At 39.6% G+C, this 22,084-nt stretch overlaps 1 protein-coding gene, 1 long non-coding RNA gene and 1 pseudogene across 6 annotated transcripts in view; all 3 read right to left on the bottom strand.

Moving 5' to 3' along the window:
* Positions 1 to 275: 275 nt before the first annotated feature.
* On the bottom strand, positions 276 to 10,221 carry MCTS1 (MCTS1 re-initiation and release factor). 5 transcript variants are annotated; one of them, XM_055438510.2, is made up of 7 exons: positions 9,865 to 10,221; positions 9,219 to 9,323; positions 8,528 to 8,719; positions 7,897 to 7,994; positions 3,457 to 3,590; positions 1,737 to 1,804; positions 276 to 502 (listed from the first exon to the last, which is right to left on the bottom strand). In XM_055438510.2, exons 2-7 carry the CDS (start codon positions 9,230 to 9,232, stop codon positions 421 to 423), a joined length of 588 nt encoding a protein of 195 aa, XP_055294485.1. In that variant the 5' UTR covers positions 9,233 to 9,323; positions 9,865 to 10,221; the 3' UTR covers positions 276 to 420. The 5 variants fall into 5 exon arrangements, with proteins under 5 accessions (XP_055294485.1, XP_055294484.1, XP_055294488.1 ...); XM_055438509.2 differs by having other exon boundaries at positions 9,963 to 10,221; XM_055438513.2 differs by having other exon boundaries at positions 277 to 502; positions 8,528 to 8,680; positions 9,865 to 10,218.
* A 362-nt stretch (positions 10,222 to 10,583) lies between these two features.
* The window catches only part of LOC148773436 (uncharacterized), a 43,970-nt gene continuing 32,469 nt past the window's right edge, over positions 10,584 to 22,084 (bottom strand). The window contains exons 2-3 of the long non-coding RNA XR_016036788.1: positions 11,148 to 11,252; positions 10,584 to 10,954 (exon numbers count right to left, since the gene is read on the bottom strand). This is a non-coding gene — a long non-coding RNA (uncharacterized LOC148773436). The remainder of the gene's footprint in view (positions 10,955 to 11,147; positions 11,253 to 22,084) is intronic.
* LOC129564361 (antizyme inhibitor 1 pseudogene) lies at positions 18,788 to 20,323 on the bottom strand (annotated as a pseudogene).

The following is a 22,084-nucleotide window of genomic DNA, read 5'->3' as shown; positions in this document are numbered from 1 at the left end:
TACAGCAGAAACTAACACAACGTTGTAGAGCAGTTATCCTCCAATTAAAAATAAAAAATGTTTAAAAAAAAAAAACAGTCTAGCTTCCAGCTAGACTTTCTGAGGCATCAGCCATATACTAGCAAGTTCATTGACCAAGTCTTGCCCTTCATCTTGCATCATTAGCCTAAGAAAGGACATTAAGTTGTCTTAATTAAGTTTGGTTACTTACCAGCTACGTTTTAATGTCCAACTTTGTAACCCAAATTTAACTTGAGTTTAAGAAAAATTAAAATAATTTTTGAAGCTAACAGAATTTTAGCATCTGTTGAATTTATTCAGCATAACCACAGAGGTATTGTCTTCATGCTGTCACACATAGACACAAACACAGATACAGCACAATATCCATTTTTAGCCCAAGTGCATTTCTTCTGAGGTTCATTTATATGTCTTCATATGCCACAGCCCATCATTTAAATAATGGATATTTTCAATGCCAATTCCTTTGTTGACTTTCTCACTGCAGAAGGAATAAAGCACATAAACATGTTGTTAAGTACTTTTACAGGCTTACTCATGGTAAATGTAATTCAGGGCTCATTGCTGTTTTGCAATTATTGAGCCATATATAGGGAATTTATTTATATTACACTAACATGATCATCTACATTAAACTACATTACTCTGCTGAAGTTCATGGCTTAAAGAAATTCTAGTGATCTAACTAGTAGGATCACAGAAACAGAGTAATGATGTTTCCAGACCAGGAGAACATAAAAGTGTTATAATTAACCCTGCAACGAAAGTAATAGGAATAATTTGCTCATCAAATGAGTTCCAACATTTTTAAGTATATTGACTATATTTTGGTAAACTGAAAGTGAAAGTCACTCAGTCATGTCCAACTTTTTGCTACACCATGGACTGTGGAGTCCATGGAATTCTCCAGGCTAGAATACTGGAAAATATACTGGAAAAATACTGGATTGGGAAAGGGTAGCCTTTCCCTTCTCCAGGGGATCTTCCCAACCCAGGGATCAAACTCAGGTCTCCTGCACTGCAAGCAGTCTTTACCAGCTGAGCCACCAGGGAAGCCCATGTTTTGGTAATGTATTGCTAATATTTCCTTAATATTTTATGCCACCAGGTAAAAATACAAGATAAATACTGTGTGGCACTAAATTATGTCACTGTTTTTAAAAACTAGCAGCAAAATACCTTTCCCCACACCTAAGTGAAATCACATTAAATAAAAAAATTACTAAAATACCACACACATACATATAGTACAGCTGTGTTGGCACACAGGTTCTTTGCAGAGTGCTAAAGAAAGAATGCAATCTCAGAGAGGAAATAACTTTCAATGGCTTCTTAAGTCTTAGGAAAAATCAGAAATGAGGCTTCTGTGCGTAAACATTTGTAAGATGTGGTATGAACAAGAGCAAAGTTCACCTGTAATTCTGATTCCTCCTGCGTGTGCACTAAGTCACTACAGTTGTGTCCGACTCTCTGTGACCCTATGGACTATAGTCTGCTAGGCTCCTCTATCCATGGAATTCTCCAGGCAAGAATACTGGAGTGGGCTGCCATTTCCTTCTCTAGGGGATCTTCCCAACCCAGGGATCGAACCAGTGTCTCTTATGTCTAACCTGCATTGGTGGGCAGGTTCTTTACCACTAGTGCCACCTGGGAAGCCCCTTACTGCATAGGTTACCTACCTCTGAAAAACTAAAGGGGACTAACAGGAGACTTACATATCTTCTGCAGACATCTTCATGACTCCAACACACAGAGCATGCTGTTTTCCTTCTGCCATGATTGCCTGAAAACACACAGCTAAGAAAACCATTTATCTATCAAAATACCTTCGAGAGGGGGTGTCACATTACTGCTTGAGCCACTGGGAACCCAACTTGCATTTTCACCTAGTCCATTAACTCCTTGAAGGCAAGGACCTAGCACCATTTATGGGCACACTGCAAATATTCAGTAAATGCTAAATGAATGGAATCTAATAGTCATTCTCAGGTTTTGAGTCAAATGCTAATACTATAACACAATGCCAATAAAAGAAAGAGGAGAAGAAGAAAAATAAATCATGCAAAAAGGAGATAAAATTTTTTGCATATAAATATTAAAAAGAAATAAATATCCATTGTTCTAGTGCTTTAATCACTAAATGGTGGTTTTATATAAAGGATACATTAAAAGAATAACTATATCCCCTATCTATCTTTAAGAGCCCAATGTAAGTTGCAGTCTCTCCAGAACAACCAGAATGTTCTTGGTTCATTTGAAGTGTCTAAAATGGTAAACATCACAGACCATATTTTCGAAGTTTCAAGTGTACACAGCACCTCTCTGTACTAGTTCTGCAGCTTTCCAACAGTCTATAATTATTTCAAAAATAAAAGTAATTTAAAAAGTAAAGGCCAGATACTAGGAAAATTTTCCATTTCGGGGAAACTCCAGAACTTTATAAACTTTAAAAACGTAGAGCAATCATAAACATAAAAGGGTAACCTGTCCTCAGAGAATATTTTTCTCCATTGGTTTTCAATTCATTCATTCATTCCTTCAATGTTCCACATATATTTGAACACCTATTACGTGATCAGTATCTATGTCAATACAAGCTGTTCCTAAGATATACAACTTATATTACCCCTTAGATATAACTTCCACAGGAGAGGACACCCTCCTCCGAGCACTCTTTAACCCATTCCAATGGCTTCCCATTCCAGTGATTTCCCACCAAATATGGTTCCTTTCCTCAACCTGAGGCAAATAGTCACTTTATCTATGACAAAAGAGAAAATGTTATCCTGTTCAGACTAGTTGACAAAAAACTAATCTAGAATATAGCTGAAACAACACCAGAGAAATGGAAGGAATGCAGAATTATTCAGCTACGTCATGAGCTGAATAGATTCTCAAGGGCTATCTCTGACGTCAATGTTTCTCTTTGAGAAAACATGTTCTGAGGCCCAAACAACCAAGTTAAAAATGAATTTTAAAATAAAAGTTAATTGGGACTTTAAAATAAAGCCATAGGGATTGCCAATGGTTCCTACTAGTCACCAACATTCCACCTGGTGCCTAAATTCTTTTCCCTTTTGAATGCTTTTTTCCCACGGTAAGTCAAATGTAAAAGTAGTAAAATGATTTTCAAATAAGTGATCCAATCATATCATATACAACCTCTCTATTAATAATCAGGAGTTTTATACTGTGTCCCAAGTCTCATAACACTGGGCCCTAACAGAGCTGAAATGCAGATGGGACTCTTTTTATTACTTGTTCTCATTTAACTTCTAACACAAAATAATGTTGCTTCCCACATCTTCAAATGTAAGAAGAAAGATGTAACAGTAACTTGCAAAAAATACATTTAATGCTCTCTTGGATGTTAGTTCTTTCAGTGATAACAAGAACACAATGAATACATTTTTCAACAGAGCCTGGGAAGGATACAACAATTGTATCTACTGCAGCAGGGTGAAGTTTAGCTCCAGGAGAAGTTAAGCCTGGACACATGATATTTGCTCCACTGAGTACAAATTTGATGGCTCCTTTGTCAACTTGCTGATGTGGCAGGATAAAAGGATCTAGAAGAAAAATACATTACACCAATTAATAAAACTAAAGACTCAACAGAAAAAGGCAAATTTCATGAACAAATATTTCCCGAAATTAGAGTATTTTGACAGATGCAAAATAAAACTGAAACACATTCCTTCACTTATCAAATTGGTATATATTTTTGAGAAAAGTAATTCCCAGTGCTAGCAAGAATGTCAGAACACTGGCATTTACATTTATGCTAGAAGGCTTATATATAGGTACAGGCTTTCTTTAGGACTACTAGGTAATATGTACCAACAGCCTTGAAAAGGTTCAAACTCTGATTTAGTAATTCTAGTTCTAGGACCTTATCCTAAGAAATAAATGAGGAATGCGCAATATATTTAGGTAGAAAGATACTCATTATAGCACTAATATTTATATTAGAAATAAACTAGAATCAACCTAAATGCCCAACAATTAAGAGATAAATGACTTAAAGTATATCTATAATATCTGTATAATAGGACCATGTTTTTGGAGAATATGTAATACTCTGGGAAATAGTCATAATATATGACAAGTAAAAAAAAAACAATAAAAATTGCCAAAAAGATCAGTGGTTGCTAAGGGTTGGAGGAGGGGAAGAGGTGAGTAGGTAGAACATGGGGGATATTTAGGGCAGTGAAACTATTCTGTAAGATATTATAACAGTGGATACAGTGCCTGCTCAGTCGTATCAGTCATGTCTGACTGTTTGCAACCCCATGGACTGTAGCCCATTAGGCTACTCTGTCCATGGGATTCTCCAGGAAAGAATACTGGAAAGCGTTGCCATGCACTCCTGCAGAGGATCTTCCTGACCCAGGGATCAAACCCACGTCTCCTGCATTGCACACAGATTTTTTACCACTGAACCACCAAGGAAGCCCATGCATATGTGACATTATGCAATTGACAAAACCACAGAATGTACAACACAAAGAATGAACCCTAATATAAACTATAGACTTGGTTAATTATAATAATATACATATATCAATATTGGCTCATCAATTGTAACAAATGAAGCACACCAATGCAGGATATTAAGAAGAAGAGTGGAAAGGAAGTATATGGGAACTCTCTGTACTTTCTGTTCATTTTTTCCTGTAAATCTACAACTGCTCTAATGCTACCATATGACGCTACAATCCCACTCCTAGGCATATACCCAGAGAAAAACATGGTCTGAAAGAATACATGTACCCCAATGTTCACTGCAGCACTGTTTACAACAGCCAAGACGTGGAAGCAACCTAAATGTCCATCAACAGATGAATGAATGAAGAAGATGTGGTACATATATACAACGGAATATTACTCAGACATAAAAAAGAATGAAATAATGCTATTTGCAGCAACATGGCTGGACCTAGAGATTGTCATGCTGAGTAAAGTAAGTCAGACAAAGGAGAAATATCCTATGGCATCCTTTATATGTGGAATCTAAAAGGAAATCATACAAATGAACTTATTTACAAAACAGAAACAGATTCACAGACTTACAGAATGTGGTTGCTGGAGGGGGAAAAGGATGGGAGAGGTGATAATTAGGGAATTTTGGATCAACATGTACACACTGCTATATTTAAAATGGATAACCATGTAGGTTCTACTGTATAGCACAGGGAACTCTGTTTAATGTTATGCGGCATCCTGGATCCTGGATGGAAGGGGAGTTTAGGGGAGAACGGATACATGTATATGTATGGCTGAGTCCCTTTGCTGTCCACCTGAAGCTATCACAACATTGTTAATCAGCTATATTCCAATATAAAATAAAGTGTAAAAAACTGCTCTAAAAAATAAAGCTTGTTAATTTAAAAAAAGGAAAAAATATGCATTTACACATAACACAGAGACACACACACAATATTGGAAATAATGCTATGGAAGTACACTGATATACTAGCCATGGTTACCTCTACCTCATGGGAATACAAGTGATTTTACTTCTGTATTTTCCAGATCTCTAGACTGAACACATGTTCCTTTTATAATCCTAAAAAAAATTATTTGTGTGTGTGTATATGTTTCTACTGGGCTTCCAAGGTGGCGCTAGTGATAAAGAACCCGCCTGCCAATGCAGGAGATGTAAGAGATGAGGATTCAATCCCTGGGTTGGGAAGATCGCTAGGAGGAGGGCCCAACAACCCACTCCAGTATTCTTGCCTGGAGAATCCCATGGACAGAGGAGCCTGGCGAACTACAGTCTAGAGAGTCACCAAGAGTCGACTTCGCATGCACACACGTGTGTCTACTAATAATTCATAACCTAACAACTAAATCCCTGAAGGATTTAAAACAATAACTATGAGAAAAACTTTCTAGACCTCTCAGGATTCTCTAGGAATAATAATAATTGGTAAAATGTAATCACTTTAATGTCTTACCACTAGCCTTCCCATTAGTCAGAGAACAAATAAGTCTTTTTCCTACCAAGACTAGAAATTAAACACGGTTCCAAATTAATTAAAATATATTACTGATAAAAAGGAACCTGAATGAATGAATGTGTTTACTACTCAGAAGTCATAATTTCTTTTCTAGATCTCCATCCCTGTTAATATCTGTCCTTTAATAATAATTATCATGATGATCCAGATCATGGGGATGATGACAAGTAGCAGCAGTGGATGGACATTTACTGAACAATTACTGCATCATAATAATGGCTATAATATATCAACCACTTACTATGTTCCAGGCACTGTGTTAGGTGCATTACATCTGTGTTACTATCATTTAATTCTCACAACCCTGGGAGATGTAACATACAATTGTGTCCATTTTCAAAGATGAGGAAACAAAGCTTAAATACGTTAAGTAACTTGACAAATGTGACATGTAGTGGGAATTGAGCCTAGATCTGCCTGACTCCAGGTTCACAGTTTTAACTACCATATCATCCTGCTTCTTGCACAAGAGTAACTTTAAGTTCAGTCACTCAGTCATGTCTGACTCTTTGCAACCCCATGAATCACAGCATGCCAGGCCTCCCTGTCCATCACCAACTCCCGGAGTTCAACCAAACTCATGTGCATCGAGTCAGTGAGGCCATCCAGCCATCTCATCCTCTGTCGTCCCCTTCTCCTCCCACCCCCAATCCCTCCCAGCATCAGGGTCTTTTCCAATGAGTCAAATCTTTACATGAGGTGGCCAAAGTATTGGAGTTTCAGCCTCAGCATCAGTCCTTCCAATGAACACCTAGGACTGGTCTCCTTTAGGATGGACTGGTTGGGTCTCCTTTAAGATGTTCTAAAAAGTTGGTTCCCAGAAGAACATTATTAAATAGAAACATCTTTTTCTTCCAACTTATTATGAAAATGCTTAACATATAGAAAAACTAGAAGAACAGTTCAATGGACACTCTTCCTCTACCATTTAACATTTCAGACACAATGCTTCACCATAAATAAGTATACATGCCAGACACATACTGGCTTGAAAAGAAGAAATTACTTACAGTTGAAAAACTTGTACACTGGGATAGCATCTTCCTTTGGGTTTTCTTTTGCAATGTAATCAATATAACAACATGTAAATGTGGGTACATAACAAACATTATTTTGTTTCTTAACACCTGGCCTTGGCACTACTAAGAACTGGGACTCCATGCTTTCCCTTATATAGAATTATCTCTATGAAGCAAATCTGGATACAGATGTAAAAGAAAATGTTTACAGCACTTATTACACAGTTTGTGAATATATATGTGTGTAATTATCTAATTGTTGTCTATTCTCCTCACTAGACTGTTAGCTTCCTAGGGACAGGGACCATGTCTATCTTTGCTTCCTATCACATTCTCAATACCTAGCTTAGTGCCTGGCACAGAATAAGTTCAAAAACTATAAATATTTTTTGAATGAATGAATGCTCTTTCTTGGGCTTTTGGAATGCATAATGAGAGAATATGCATTTTTCAGATTTACCACAAGATGGAGAAGGGGGAAATCTTTTTAGTTTTATATTCCATATAACCTAGTACCGGTAAGTTAACTGTGGGACTCCATGGTGGCTCAGAGGGTAAAGAGTTTGCCTGCAATGCAGGAGACCTGAGTTCAATCCCTGGGTCGGGAAGATCCCCTGGAGAAGAAAATGGCAACGCACTCCAGTATTCTTGCCTGGAAAATCCCATGGACAGACGAGCCTGGCGGGCTACAGTCCACAGGGTCGCAGAGAGTCAGACACGACTGAGTAACTTAACTTTCACTTTTCTTTCAATAAGTTAACTACCAGAAGTCACTTTCAACTCCTTTTGTGTCTTTTCATATCCCCAAATACATATTTTCTAACAAGACTTACATTTGTGAAGTAATCTTAGGGTTGGATAAAAAGGCCCTTCTCTTTGTCTAAAAAATAGTAACTCTCCATTTACTGCAAGGATTTCTATATGTTCATGGCTGTAAAACAAACATCACAAAGTACCAAGTTATATATTTCCTTTCAAAAATGAATATGCCAAACATCCTTTAAATAATGTATAATATGAAGTATGCATATACAGAAATATAGTAAGTTTTTTAAAAAAACTTTCAGTAAAGATCCAGGCCCCCCAAAAAATCCCACAAAACCCTGCTTAAATTAACACCAGTCCAGTAGAGAAAAATATGATCTGCTACAATTTTATTTCACATTTTATTACATATTTTAATTTCCTTGGTAGATAATTAATAAAACAAATCTCTAAAGCACAAGCTGAAATAAATCTGACTCTGAATAAAAACATTTAATTAACTCTTTAATAAAATAATCAGTACACAATGCCACATTTTTCACATAGAAAAACATGTGAAAATACAAACATTGATGTTTTAGGGTTACTCATTTAGAGTAGATAGTTAATATAAAGATAATCACAGTTATCATGCATGCAATCCAATCATATTATATTCAGCTTCTCTGAGTTTTACATAGAAGAAAAACAAAGACTTACCATCGCACTATTTTGACAGGATCTTTCTTAGGCATGATTTGATTAAGCCATGGTTCAATACCTGGAAATTGTTCTATCAATTGATTCTTAATACCCTTTATAACTGAGGTTTTCAACTGGATGCAATTGGACACATTTTCTTTTTCATCAAATCTGCCAAATGATTTTTGCAAGGAAAAACAGAAAGCATTTCTAAAAAGACATAACAGAATAGCTAAAGGTATTTTTTTAATTTTTAACCTATTCCCAAGCAAATATTTAGAAGTCTAAGATAAATTATGGACGAAATTGCTTTTTAAAATACAATTTCCCTTTTATTCTGTCAAACACAAAACCAAAGTCTTAATACAGTATTAAAACTGTCATATACACACAATTAGCTGGAGGGGGCAGGGAAGGGGGAAGGATATGAGGCATATATAACACAATAAACTGTAATCAGCTACACAAATGCCTTTCCTGAAAAATCTTACTCAGTTCTACCCAGAAAGAAACAGATTCCCACCTATAACAAAATCTGTGTAAAACAAAACAAAATGAAAATACCCTCAAGCATTACCAACCCAAACAGTAACACGGAAAAGCAGCCCCTCCTATGCTATGCAATCTGCTGAGATTTTTTTTGAAGTGACAATGATGGTATTTAACATCCCTAATCATTTTTGCTCAAAATGTCATGCACAAAACCCACCTTCCTTTGCCCATGTTCCCCCTTTGCTTTTTGCTTCTACCAAATCTGCAAGGCAAAGCCACTAGGCGCGTTCCAAAGAATTTTTGTCTTCCTCAACTGAATAGCCTATGGAGCAACCACGTTATTTTCAAGACAAGGTTAATCTGGCAGCTAGGCAATAGGTATGACAGTCCGCTAGCTTCCTGTCACCCAGACTCCTTCACTCCCATGACCCAGGAAGTCAAGCCTTCCCCTGTTCAGTTCCTAACTACTAACCACATGGCAGAGAGCGCAGGGCTGCCCTCTGGCTAAAGAGGGCATGTCCCTAAATCACAGTGCAAGGATGTGATTGGTAGAATCCTAGGAATGGAGCTAGGACTGGGAAAGGGGGCAAATGAGAAAGAGGGGTAACGAGATAGAAAATGAGAGTGGGAGGACCCAACCTGATTGAGGATTAAGGGTGAAAAGATTAAAGAAATGTTGCAAGCATAGTACTGAGACATACAGGGACATACAGTGTTGAGAGCATGGTACTACAGAAAAACCTTAAAGAGTAAGGATGGCAGGGGCGGGGGAGAGAGAAAGAATCTCTGCTCTTGTCCTCTTCCCCACCACCCACCCCCACCACCTTCGTGAGCAGCCGAGGGAGGCCACGGCATGTCCTTACTTCTTGAACATGATCCAAGGTGAAGGGGGCAACGATAGGGAAGGGCCCGGAATGGGGAAGAAAAACTGAATTAGCAAGGGTCCGGCAGATCCCCTTACAGGAGGAAGGCCGGCACTGACACTCGGAACTGTTGTCTTTATCCGGAAAGGGAGACAGCCAGCTGCACTTTACGGTGTTCAGAGACATTTAGACTACTGCCGCTCCTCTCGGCGCTTTTGCTGGCCCTTTCTGGGTTACCGATCCCCATCCAGAGCCGGTAGCTGAAAGGGCGGGACTAGAGAAGGAAGACGAGATAGAGCCATCATTCCAGGAGCAGAAAGAGAAGGGAGCACACGGGGCAATCAATCAAAGCCGTGTTTAAGGCCGGTGTGTCACTACGGGTTCCTCACAGGGTCAAGATTCCTCCGAGTTTCATTGCTACCTGCTGTTTACTTTTTAGTGGGAATGGGTTTTGTTCCCTGAGACAACCGAATGGATTGGTGCTTACCGACCAGCTTGAACCCGAGTAAACCTCTTGACATTATGTTAACGTACTCGTGGCCTTGCCAAATTTAGCAAATAAAAATACAGGACGCCCTGTACAGGACATCTGGATTTCAGATAAAAGATGAATACTTTTTTGGGTTGTGTTATTTTTTTTTTTGAGGTATAACTATACCTCATCCATACTTAACACTAAAAAAAAAAAAAACTTGCTATCTGAATTTAATTTGGCGTCCTGTATTTTAATCTGGCAACCGTGTTCACTGACCACAGTGAGGTGGCCCCAAAGAATTATTCACGAGGTTACTGTCCCCTGCCTCACCCTCATTTGAGTTGAGCTATAAACCTAAAGAGGTACCTCCCTTGAATGGTAGAATGGCCTCTAGGCGATCAATACTAGACTTATCTGATTGAAGAGATAACAGATAAACACGTTTTACCTGTAATTTTAAAAAGGAGAGTAAATCAAGGGTTTTGATCAGCAGAGAAAGCATGCGTGCATTAGCCGCTCAGCCGTGTCAACTCTGCGACCCCATGGACTGTAGCCCTCCGGGCTTCTCTTCCATGGAATTCTTCAAGCAAGAATACCGGAGTGGGTTGCCATTTTCTTCTCCAAGAGAAAGCATAGAAAAATACAAAACCTGAATAAGTACTACCCAGGCGGTGGGGTAGGGTGCATTGATCTGTAAAACAAATATAGCAGCCTCTTCCAGGAGCAAATACTCTGCTAGGGAGATGGACGCTTGGAGCAATCACAGCAAACAGCATTATGTGTTTGAATTGTACAACTAACAACTCACCTTGCCTTGATTCTATGGTAGCAACAATCTTCTGATTATAATTTAGCTTCCCATGAAGCTCTGCCCTGAAGGAACTCTGTTTTCAAATCATGTCCGCATGAACAACTGTAAATTAATAAATTGTCATTCGGTTTATACATCAGTTTCTTGTAAATGTCTTTAGCATTAATCCGCTTTCCCGGCATTAGTCGACTCCCTAACATTGAAAATATTGTTTAAGGACAGACAGAACTGAAGCCCAGACCCCCAGCTGTGGTTAGTGCTATACTGCTAAGACTTCATACAGAGCAGGAGAATATTACTGGCAACTCTCACATCGTCCTTGAAGCCTGCCATGGAATAGCTAATACATTGTAACAGCCATAAACAGTTATTATTAAGCAGTTTGAGGTGGGAGAAAACATATTTTGCATCCAATCTAAACATGGTAACACCATAGTGATAACAATGTATTCCACTAGTAAATAAATTTTAACTTGATGAACTCCCAAACTAAAAACTTCCCAGGTGGTGTTAGTGATAAAGAACCCGCCTGCTGATGCAGATTAGACATAAGAGACATCAGTTCCAACCATGGGTCGGGAAGATCCCCTAGAGGAGGGCATGACGAACCACTCCAGTATACTTGCCTGGAGAATCCCATGGACAGAGAAGCCTGGCGGGCTACAGTCCAAGGGATCACACAGAGTCGGACATAACTGAAGCGACTTAGTACACAGCACAAACTAGTAACACCGTGATGAAATTCCTAATTTCTTGAACTTCTTAATTTCTTTTTTTAATTTTACGTTTTAGCTGCCACGCAGCTGTTCCTGAACCATTGGTGGAACCCGCACCCCCTGCCTTAGAAGTTCAGAGTCTTAACCACTGGACAGCCAGGAACTAATTTTAGAAGTTTAAGAAATTAGGAATTTCATCAAGGTGTTACTAGTTTGTGCTGTGTACTAAGTCGCTTCAGTCGTGTCCGACTCTGTGTGACTCCTTAATCTTCCCCAATTACACTGACCACCATGCTATTTTCTAACACACCACATCTTAGGGTTTCTGCACTGGTTGCTCACATGTTAGGTCTTCTCACTGGTTGGTCCTTCTACCTGGAAGCTGTCTGTGTCTGCGTGCATGCTCTGTCATGTCTGACTCTATGCAACCCTATGAACTATAGCCCTCCCAGTTCCTTATTTCCTCCTCCAGGGGATTATCCCAACCCAGGGATCAAAGCCACATCTCCTGTGCCCCCTGCATGGAAGGCAGATTCTTTACTGCTGAGCCATCTGGTCTACCTGGAAAATTTTACCTCAGATTGCCGTATAATCCTCATCTCCTTCAGACCTTGGCTCAAATGCTATTTTCTCAGTAAAGTATTTCCCTAATCTTTCCATTTAAAAATGTCATCTACTCACCCCCTCATCCCTTTCCTTAGATCAATTTTTCTATAGCATGTCTCACCTTCTAACATACTATAAAATTTGTTATTATTTATTATGCTTCTCTGCTAAATTGTAAGCTCCACAAAGACAAGGATTTGTCTATTTTTTTGTTCACTGTTATATCCAAGTTCTTGGCACATGGTAGACATTCAATAAATACTCATTGAATGATCAAATGAAATACCACTCTGGCTACCATGAAATTTCACTGTTCCCCATTATAGCAACAATCTTTAGTTACCTCTACTCACCATCTCTAATTCATCTCCTCCTATTCGTTCTTGAGCCTGCTCCAGTAAGGCTTTTGTCACCACTATGCCACTGAAACAGCTCTCATTAATCAAGGTTACCAATGACCTCTATCTTGCCAAAACCACAAATCATTCTCAATTCTGATTTTGCCCAAACTCTCAGTAGTATTTGAGTTGACTATGATCTCCTTTTTGAAACAGTTTGGTACCTTAGCTTCCTTAACAAACCCTCTCCTGATTCTATTTATCCCACAATGGCTCAGTTCAGTCACTCAGTCCTGTCAGACTCTTTGCGACCCCATGGACTGCAGCACACCAGGCCTCCCTGTCCATCACCAACTCCCAGAGGTTACCCAAACTCATGTCCATTGAGTTGGTGATGCCATCCAACCATCTCATCCTCTGCCATCCCCTTCTCCTCCTGCCCTCAATCCTTCCCAGCATCAGGGTCTTTTCAAATGAGTCAACTCTTCGCATCAGGTGGTCAAAGTATTGGAGTTTCAGCTTCACCATCAGTCCTTCCAATGAACATTCAGGACTGATTTCCTTTAGAATGGACTGGTTGGATCTCCTTCCAGTCCAAGGTACTCTTAAGAGTCTTCACCAACACCACAGTTCAAAAGCATCAATTCTTCTGCGCTCAGCTTTCTTTATAGTCCAACTCTCACATCCATACATGACTACTGGAAAAACCATAGCCTTGACTTTGTTGGCAAAGTAATGTCTCTGGTTTTTAATATGCTGTCTAGGTTGGTCATCGGAGAAGGCAACGGCACCCCACTCCAGTACTCTTGCCTGGAAAATCCCATGGACAGAGGAGCCTGGTGGGCTACAGTCCATGGGGTCGCTAAGAGTCAGACACGACTGAGCGACTTCACTTTCACTTTTCACTTTCATGCATTGGAGAAGGAAATGGCAACCCACTCCAGTGTTCTTGCCTGGAGAATCCCAGGGACGGGGGAGCCTGGTGGGCTCCCGTCTATGGGGTCACACAGAGTCGGACATGACTGAAGCGACTTAGCAGCAGCAGGTTGGTCATAACCTTTCTTCCAAGGAGTAAGTCTTTTTATTTCATGGCTGCAGTCACTATCTGCAGTGATTTTGGAGTCCCCAAAAATAAAGTCTGACACTGTTTCCACTGTTTCTCCATCTGTTTGCCATGAAATGATGGGACCGGATACCATGATCTTTGTTTTCTGAATGTGGAGCTTTAATCCAACTTTTTCACTCTCCTCTTTCACTTTCATCAAGAGGCTCTTTAGTTCTTCTTCACTTAATGCCATAAGGGTGGTATCATCTGCATATCTGAGGTTATTGATATTTCTCCATGCAATCTTGATTCCAGCTTGTGCTTCATCCAGCCCAGCGTTTCTCATGATGTACTCTGCATATAAGTTAAATAAGCAGGGTGACAATATATAGCCTTGACGTACTCCTTTTCCTATTTGGAGCCAGTCTGTTGTTCCATGTCCAGTTCTAACTGTTGCTTCCTGACCAGCATATAGTTCTCTCAAGAGGCAGGTCAAGTGGTCTGGTATTCCCATCTCTTGAAGAACTTTCCACAGTTTATTGTGATCCACACAATCAAAGGCTTTGGCATAGTCAATAAAGCAGAAATAGATGTTTTTCTGGAACTCTCTTGCTTTTTTGATGATCCAGCAGATGTTGGCAATTTGATCTCTGGTTCCTCTGCCTTTTCTAAAACCAGCTTGAACATCTGGAAGTACACAGTACACATATTGCTCAAGCCTTGCTTGGAGAATTTTGAGCATGACTTTACTAGCGTGTGAGATGGGTGAAGTTGTGCAGTAGTTTGAGCATTCTTTGGCATTGCCTTTTTTAGGGACTGGAATGAAAACTGACTTTTCCAGTCCTGTGGCCACTGCTGAGTTTTCCAAATTTGCTAGCATACTGAGTGCAGCACTTTCACAGCATCATCTTTTAGGATTTGAAATAGCTCAAGGGAATTTCATCACCTCCACTAGCTTTGTTCGTAGTGATGCTTCCTAAGGCCCACTTGACTTCACATTCCAGGATGTCTGGCTCTAGGTGAGTGATCACACCATCGTGATTATCTGGGTCGTGAAGATCTTTTTTATATAGTTCTGTGTATTCTTGCCACCTCTTCTTAATATCTTCTGCTTCTGTTAGGTCCATATCATTTCTGTCCTTTATTTTGTCCATCTTTGCATGAAGTGTTCCCTTGGTATCTCTAATTTTCTTGAAGATATCTCTAGTCTTTCCCATTCTATTGTTTTCCTCTATTTCTTTGCATTGATCGCTGAGGAAGGCTTTCTTATCTCTCCTTGTTATTCTTTGGAACTTTGCATTCAAATGGGTTCAGTTCAGTTCAGTTGCTCAGTCGTGTCCGACTCTCCGCGACCCCATGAATCACAGCATGCCAGGCCTCCGTGTCCATCACCAACTCCCGGAGTTCACTCACTCATGTCCACAGAGTCGGTGATGCCATCCAGCCATCTCATTCTCGGTCGTCCCCTTCTCCTCCCGCTCCCAACCTTTCCCAGCATCAGAGTCTTTTCCAGTGAGTCAGCTCGTCGCATGAGGTGGCCAGAGTATTGCAGTTTCAGCTTTAGCATCAGTCCTTCCAATTCGCTTCTCTTCTTTTCATAGCTATTTGTAAGGCCTCCTCAGACAGCCATTTTGCTTTTTTGCATTTCTTTTCCATGGGGATGGTCTTGCTCTCTGTCTCCTGTACAATGTCACGAACCTCCGTCCACAGTTCTTCAGGCACTCTATCAGATCTAGTCCCTTAAATCTATTTCTCACTTCCACTGTATAATCATTAGGAATTTGATTTAGGTCATATCTGAATGGTCTAGTGGTTTACCTTACCTTCTTCAATTTCAGTCTGAATTTGGCAATAAGGAGTTCATGATCTGAGCCACAGTTAGCTCTTGGTCTTGTTTTTGCTGACTGTATAGAGCTTCTCAATCTTTGGCTGCAAAGAATATAATCAATCTGATTTCCATTATTGACCATCTGGTGATGTCCATGTGTAGAGTCTTCTCTTGTGTTGTTGGAAGAGGGTGTTTGCTATGACCAGTGCATTCTCTTGGCAGAACTCTATTAGCCTTTGCCCTGCTTCATTCCGTGCTCCAAGGCCAAATTTGCCAGTTACTCCAGGTGTTTCTTGATTTCCTACTTTTGCATTCCAGTCCCTATAATGAAAAGGACATCTTTTGGGTGTTAATTCTCCTCCTCTATTCAGCCTCTTCTTGTTGGATTGCTCCAGGACTCAGTCTGTGACTCTCCTGTCTGTGTTTTTTCCCTTGGTTACACTAAAAGCCAGTTTCATAGCTTTAAATACCATCTATATACCGTGGATGTCCAATTTTAAATCTCCAATCTGGAAATTTCCTCTACACTTCAGACTATCTGAAGTTAATATCTCCACTTGAATAACAGACATTGGAAAACAATTCATATCCAAAATAGAATTCTTAATTTCAGCCCCTTGTCCAACATACAGTCATCTTCATCTCAATAAATGGGAGTTCTATCCACATATTTTCTTGTGTGAAATATCCATGAAGCCCTCTCTTTCTCAGATATCCTTCACTTAATCCATCACTAAAGACTATCTCTATCAAATATTTTTACTTTCAAAATATATCCAAAATCTGATCACTTCTCACATACCTCCAACATTATGACTTTAGTGAAAATCACTATCGTCTGTCACCTTGACTATCAAACTTGTCTCTTACTTGTTTTGCCTTTTCGCTTTCATTTCTTTTTTTTTTTTTGGAGGAATTTAAAACATTTTATCTGTGTATTCAGAATCACACACAAGTTACCTTTATAGTTCAATTTACTATATAGAAATCATTTGGGTTTTATATTTTCAGTTAAATTCTGAACTTACAATATTGATTTTTTAAAAAAAAAAGATTGTTACATTAATTCATTAATTTTTTTAGCATACCAAATTGAAATACATTAAGATCAAACTTTAGATTTATGGCAAACAGTCTTCAAATACAACACAAACATTTTTTAAAGTTGCCATATCATTCACATGTGGTGCTTGCAACTCTGAGCTGTTATACACAGAATAGCTCTCCTTTAGATACGGCAAAACTGACATGCCATGAAGCTCAAAGTTGCATAGTGAAGCCAAGGACTCAAAGTTGTACCATCTCTTAAAAGATTTGGCATTTCTGAACCAAAAAGCACAACATGTAAAGAAGGTTAGGAACAATTCCTCCTCCTCATTACAGTTAAAAAAAGTTGCATGGTAGCTTGGAATTTTGCATAAAACCCCACATTATACCTTGGAAAATTCCAAGGGTAATTGGATGACAACGGACTGCAGTCCTTTTTCAATTAATAGAACCCATAAAATTCGAATGGGAATTAATCAAATCAAAAATATTAAGCACCTACTGGTTTAAGAGATTGAAATTTATTAGATTCATGATCAATTTCTTTTCACCTTGAAATCAAGGTGTAAAAACTAGCTATTAAGTGCATTCCGAACTTCTCCTATGTAGCACACGCAGAATTTTCTGTCCATTGGCACCAAAGTGAAGTCACATTTCCTCTTGGGAGACAGAAATTCCACATCTGAACATAGAATAAGTTAGGAAAAAATGACCCCTGTTGTTTACTTTATTACTATTGTGATTCTGAGATCTAGGATTACTAATATCCTAGCCATGAACAACACAAATTCCTGGCAACAACTGTCAGGTTAGTGACTCTCACTCACTTCCCCAATCACCATAAAATTTTAGTATGAAAAGAATGAAAACTAATTACACTAAGCTGCTGAACAAATGGGAAATAACAGGAAACTAAGTGGACAACAAAACAAACCCTAAGTTTGAAATCACTGCAATCAAGAAATTGAAAATAGGTGTGCTTCACCCCATCCCCCTCACAACTCTGAATTTAAATAATATTCCGTGCAAAGGAGCATCAGGTTTCTGGATATAGATGTAGCCCTTCTTTAAGATTTAGTACGCAACAGAGTTTTCTGCATTTCCCTCCCCAAAGTTTATTCCAAGTATTTAATAGAATCCTCCATTTCAGCCAAGAGATTTGTGATTCAAAGATTTACTAAGGTACTCTATGCATTCTATCTATACAGAAACACCTATTAATTATTACAATTGGTTTATGCAGGATTAACATTTTTGGTGTTAAAATTGTTAAACATCATGCTTACTGCACATCAACTCTCCATAATGAATCTGAACTTCACAATGATTTACCAAACATTTTACTTAAATTACTAATTAAATAACTGAAAAATGTACTAAGCCAAACTAAACTTAAATGGGCTATAAAGGAAAATAACCTTCGAAACAGCCCAGATACACATCTATTTCAAAACTACCTTTGCTAGCTAGCCCCTTTCCCAAAATTTTAGCCTGAAAAAACAGTAAAATCTACACAAAATTTTATTGCAATCATACAAGGGTTACATTAGGTCAACACAACAAATACTATGATGCCATTTTACATTTATTAAACTACAGTTCAAAGCACAAATTTACACATTCTAAATACACTAAACGTATCTAATGAAATCACACTGGTCTTCCACTGACATTTGATATATCTGGGTGAAAGACATTAACTTTACAAGAATTTTTAACATGAATCCTTAGTATAAAAACTGTGTACTTCTATGTAAACGGTTTAATGGGGAACCAAATTAATGGGCTTCCATCTCCACTAAGTCATCCATTTTGTTGCATCTTTTATTTTAAATGCTTAAGGGGTAGGGCAAACTGGTAGGTTTAAATCTGGATACATTATCTTAATCTCCCACTTACCCCCAGTGAATTACAGAGCTGATTTTGTCTGGTCCCAAATAGCTATTACTAGTAGTTTTTGTTTCCAAGAGAATTAACAGAATAAGATTGTTCAAATTTTTTCCACACTGGAATGTAGACCAGACAAGCTTGTTAACCTGCAACTTCAGATCTACAGAAGCGTTAATGCCTGCTTAAGCTTCAGTGGAAAAGTTGTCTTCTTGGCTCAGCTGAATGCAAGAAGGCACAAAGAAGTTCTTCATCATTGTGTCTGAAGTAATTCCAGCATCTTGCATCTCATACCAATCACTATAGGACATCATGTAATAAATAGCTGGCCTCTGAAAATCATTGAAAGCGGATGGTTCATGGACAGACTCTGCTCCCATGTTATCAAAGATAAGCCCAATCTCCCACATTCAGCTCAGGAAGAAGACAGTTTTCCACAATTTGATCAAGCTCATCACAGGATGGACCCCAAAGGCTGCTTGTAAACAGAGGCTCATCTGCCTTGTATTTCTTGTGAACCTCTGGAATGGTATTTAAGTCCTCAGACAGTTTACTTGCAAAAGAACCATAAACACCATCATTCATATAATACACGAAGGCTGGTTCATCACTTCCGGTCTTTCCTACTCCAGAGGAAAACTTATCATTTTCAACAACTTTCTTTGCAATGATATTAACTGCAAGTGTAAATGCAGAAGACACAAAGTAGCTTCCAGGTTCAGAAATTATCTTGATGCCAGATCCTTCAGGAAAGTAGACATCCAACAAAGGGCTGATAACATGATTAACCTCTTCCAATTGAAATTCAGTTCCTGTGAAGCCCCCACCAATGTCTAACATGTTCATTGTGAAGCCAAATTCTCCAGCCATGTCAAACACACATTGAGCATCAGAAAGAGCATGTACATATACTTGAGATTCTTTGCAAGCACTTGAAACATGAAATTTAACTCCAATAATTTGGACATCAAGTTCCTTAGCACATTCCAAAAGATGCCTACAGTTCTTCAGGATAGTGCCAAACTTCATGTTACCCTCTTCACCTCCAATACTATCTTCTGTTGCAATATGTAGTAAGAATTTGGCATTTGGGTGGTTACGTGCAATTTTCTTCAATTCAACTTCATTGTCACACATTAACTCCAACTTTTGCTGCATACTTGATCTGAGACACTTGCTTGCAAGGACTTATGTAAATGATGTTTTCTGGAGATACACCCAATTCTTGCACTAACGCCATTTCAGTTTTATTAGAATAAGCAAATCCAGTTCCAAGAGCTGCCAAAATCTCAAGCACAGCTGGAGTGGAGTTGCACTTCACCGTATAGAATGGCTTTATCTCAGCCACTATGTTCTGCCATTGACTGTGCTTCTTCACAATCTTTCCAAGATCTCCCACAAAAAATGCATTTTTCCCTGTCAGGGTATGTTCATAAACATAGTTATCAATAACATTTCCAAGGTTTGTTCCTTCATCCAACAGGCCAACGGAGTAGTTTGCATCGTCAATAAATCCTTTCATCTCAGCCGTATTCCACAAAGTCGAAAGTCATAAACCAGGAAAAACAAGAGACGGGCCACCAAGCCTTACGTCTGGGTCATGGACAAGTTAGGAGATGGAACCCCCCTATCATCAGCTAGGTTCCCAAGGTGGCTCCGCGTTGAAGTCGAACTGTTCTCTATACAGCACTTCTCCTAGGCCCTCTGGGTAGTTGTATACTTGGTCAGAAAGTCGCCGTGAGACAACGACCCAAAGAGTCGCATAAAGCGTCTTCTCTTTTTCGGAGGAATTTTTAAAGAGGGATGTGGTTACCTTGAGCAGAAATACCCAAGGCGGCCTGGGCCACAGGCTGCGGGGACGACGTGGAGGGAAAGGCGCGGCACCGACACCAGCTGTGCAGCAGCGGCGGCGGCGGCCGAGGGAGAGAAATGAACAACGGCGCGGGCAGAGGAAGAAGAAGAAAGGCGAGAGGGCTGGGTGCGGAGAGGATTCGGCCTCGTCACACCGCAAAGCCGGAGAGTGAGAAAGGATGAGAAGAGGCAGAGAAGGCGGAGCGGGGGGGTGGGGGGAGAAAAAGAAAAAAAGGAGACACATGGCAACCCAGCGAAGAGCCAGCTCGCTTTCATTTCTTATGCCTGTCCCCTTACAATATATTTTTTACACAGTAGGTAGGATGAACCTTTTAAAACATAAGTCAGATCCTCTGACTCCCTTGCTCAAAAGCTCCAGTGGCTTCCCATCTCAATTATAATAAGATCCAAGGTCCTCCTTCTGCCCTGAAGGTCCTACACGGTCCAGCCCCCTCCATCCGTCCATCTACTATTACTCTCCCTTGCCCTCCCTCTGCTCCAGCCACACTGGCTTTTTTGCTACTTCACAAGTATGCCAAGTATGGTCCCTTGCTTCTCAGAGTCTTATTTTTTTTCCATTGGGCCTTGGATGAATAGATTTAAATTAATCATAATCTTTGATTTCATGGCTGCAATCAGCATCTGCAGTGATTTTGGAGCCCCAAAAAAATAAAGTCTGACACTGTTTCCACTGTTTTTCCATCTATTTCCCATGAAATGATGGGACCAGATGCCATCATCTTTGTTTTCTGAATGTTGAGCTTCAAGCCAACCTTTTCACTCTCCTCTTTCACTTTCATCAAGAGGCTTTTGAGTTTCTCTTCACTTTCTGCCATAAGGGTGGTGTCATCTGCATATCTGAGATTATTGATATTTCTCCCAGCAATCTTGATTCCAGCTTGTGCTTCTTCCAGCCCAGCGTTCCTCATGATGTACTCTGCATATAAGTTAAATAAGCAAGGTGACAATATATAGCCTTGACATATTCCTTTTCCTATTTGGAACCAGTCTGTTATTCCATGTACAGTTCTGACTGTTGCTTCCTGACCTGCATACAGGTTTCTCAAGAGGCAGGTCAGGTGGTCTGGGATTCCCGTCTCTTTCAGAATGTTCCACAGTTTATTGTGATCCACACAGTCAAAGGCTTTGGCATAGTCAATGAAGCAGAAATAGATGTTTTTCTGGAACTCTCTTGCTTTCTCCATGATCCTTGGAAGGAAAGTTATGACCAACCTTGATAGTATATTAAAAAGCAGAGACATTACTTTGCCAACAAAGGTCCGTCTAGTCAAGGCTATGGTTTTTCCCATGGTCATGTATGGATGTGAGAGTTGGACTGTGAAGAAAGCTGATCGCCGAAGAATTGTTGCTTTTGAACTGTGGTGTTGGAGAAGACTCTTGAGAGTCCCTTGGACTGCAGGGAGATCCAACCAGTCCATTCTAAAGGAGATCAATCCTGGGTGTTCATTGGAAGGACTGAGGCTAAAGCTGAAACTGCAATACTTTGGCCACCTCATGTGACGAGTTGACTCACTGGAAAAGACTCTGATGCTGGGAAAGATTGGGAGTGGGAGGAGAAGGGGACAACAGAGAATGAGATGGCTGGATGGCATCAC

The sequence above is a fragment of the Moschus berezovskii genome, chromosome X, assembly GCF_049115385.1.
Source record: "Moschus berezovskii isolate FMDL1 chromosome X, NW_MosBer_1.0, whole genome shotgun sequence".
In the NCBI taxonomy this organism is placed as follows: domain Eukaryota; kingdom Metazoa; phylum Chordata; class Mammalia; order Artiodactyla; family Moschidae; genus Moschus; species Moschus berezovskii.
The sequence above is the reverse complement of the archived record's forward strand: the minus strand, read 5'-3'. Positions and strand labels throughout refer to the sequence as shown.

Bases quoted from the DNA above. Each gene is read 5' to 3' on its own strand.
- MCTS1 (XM_055438510.2), bottom strand. The intron at 7,995-8,527 runs GTAAGTCTTTGT...TTTGTTTTACAG, and splicing joins CCTGTCAAAATAGTGCGATG to CCATGAACATATAGAAATCC. The intron at 503-1,736 runs GTAAGTCTCCTG...TTCCTTCTGCAG, and splicing joins AAGATGTCTGCAGAAGATAT to TGAGAAAGTCAACAAAGGAA.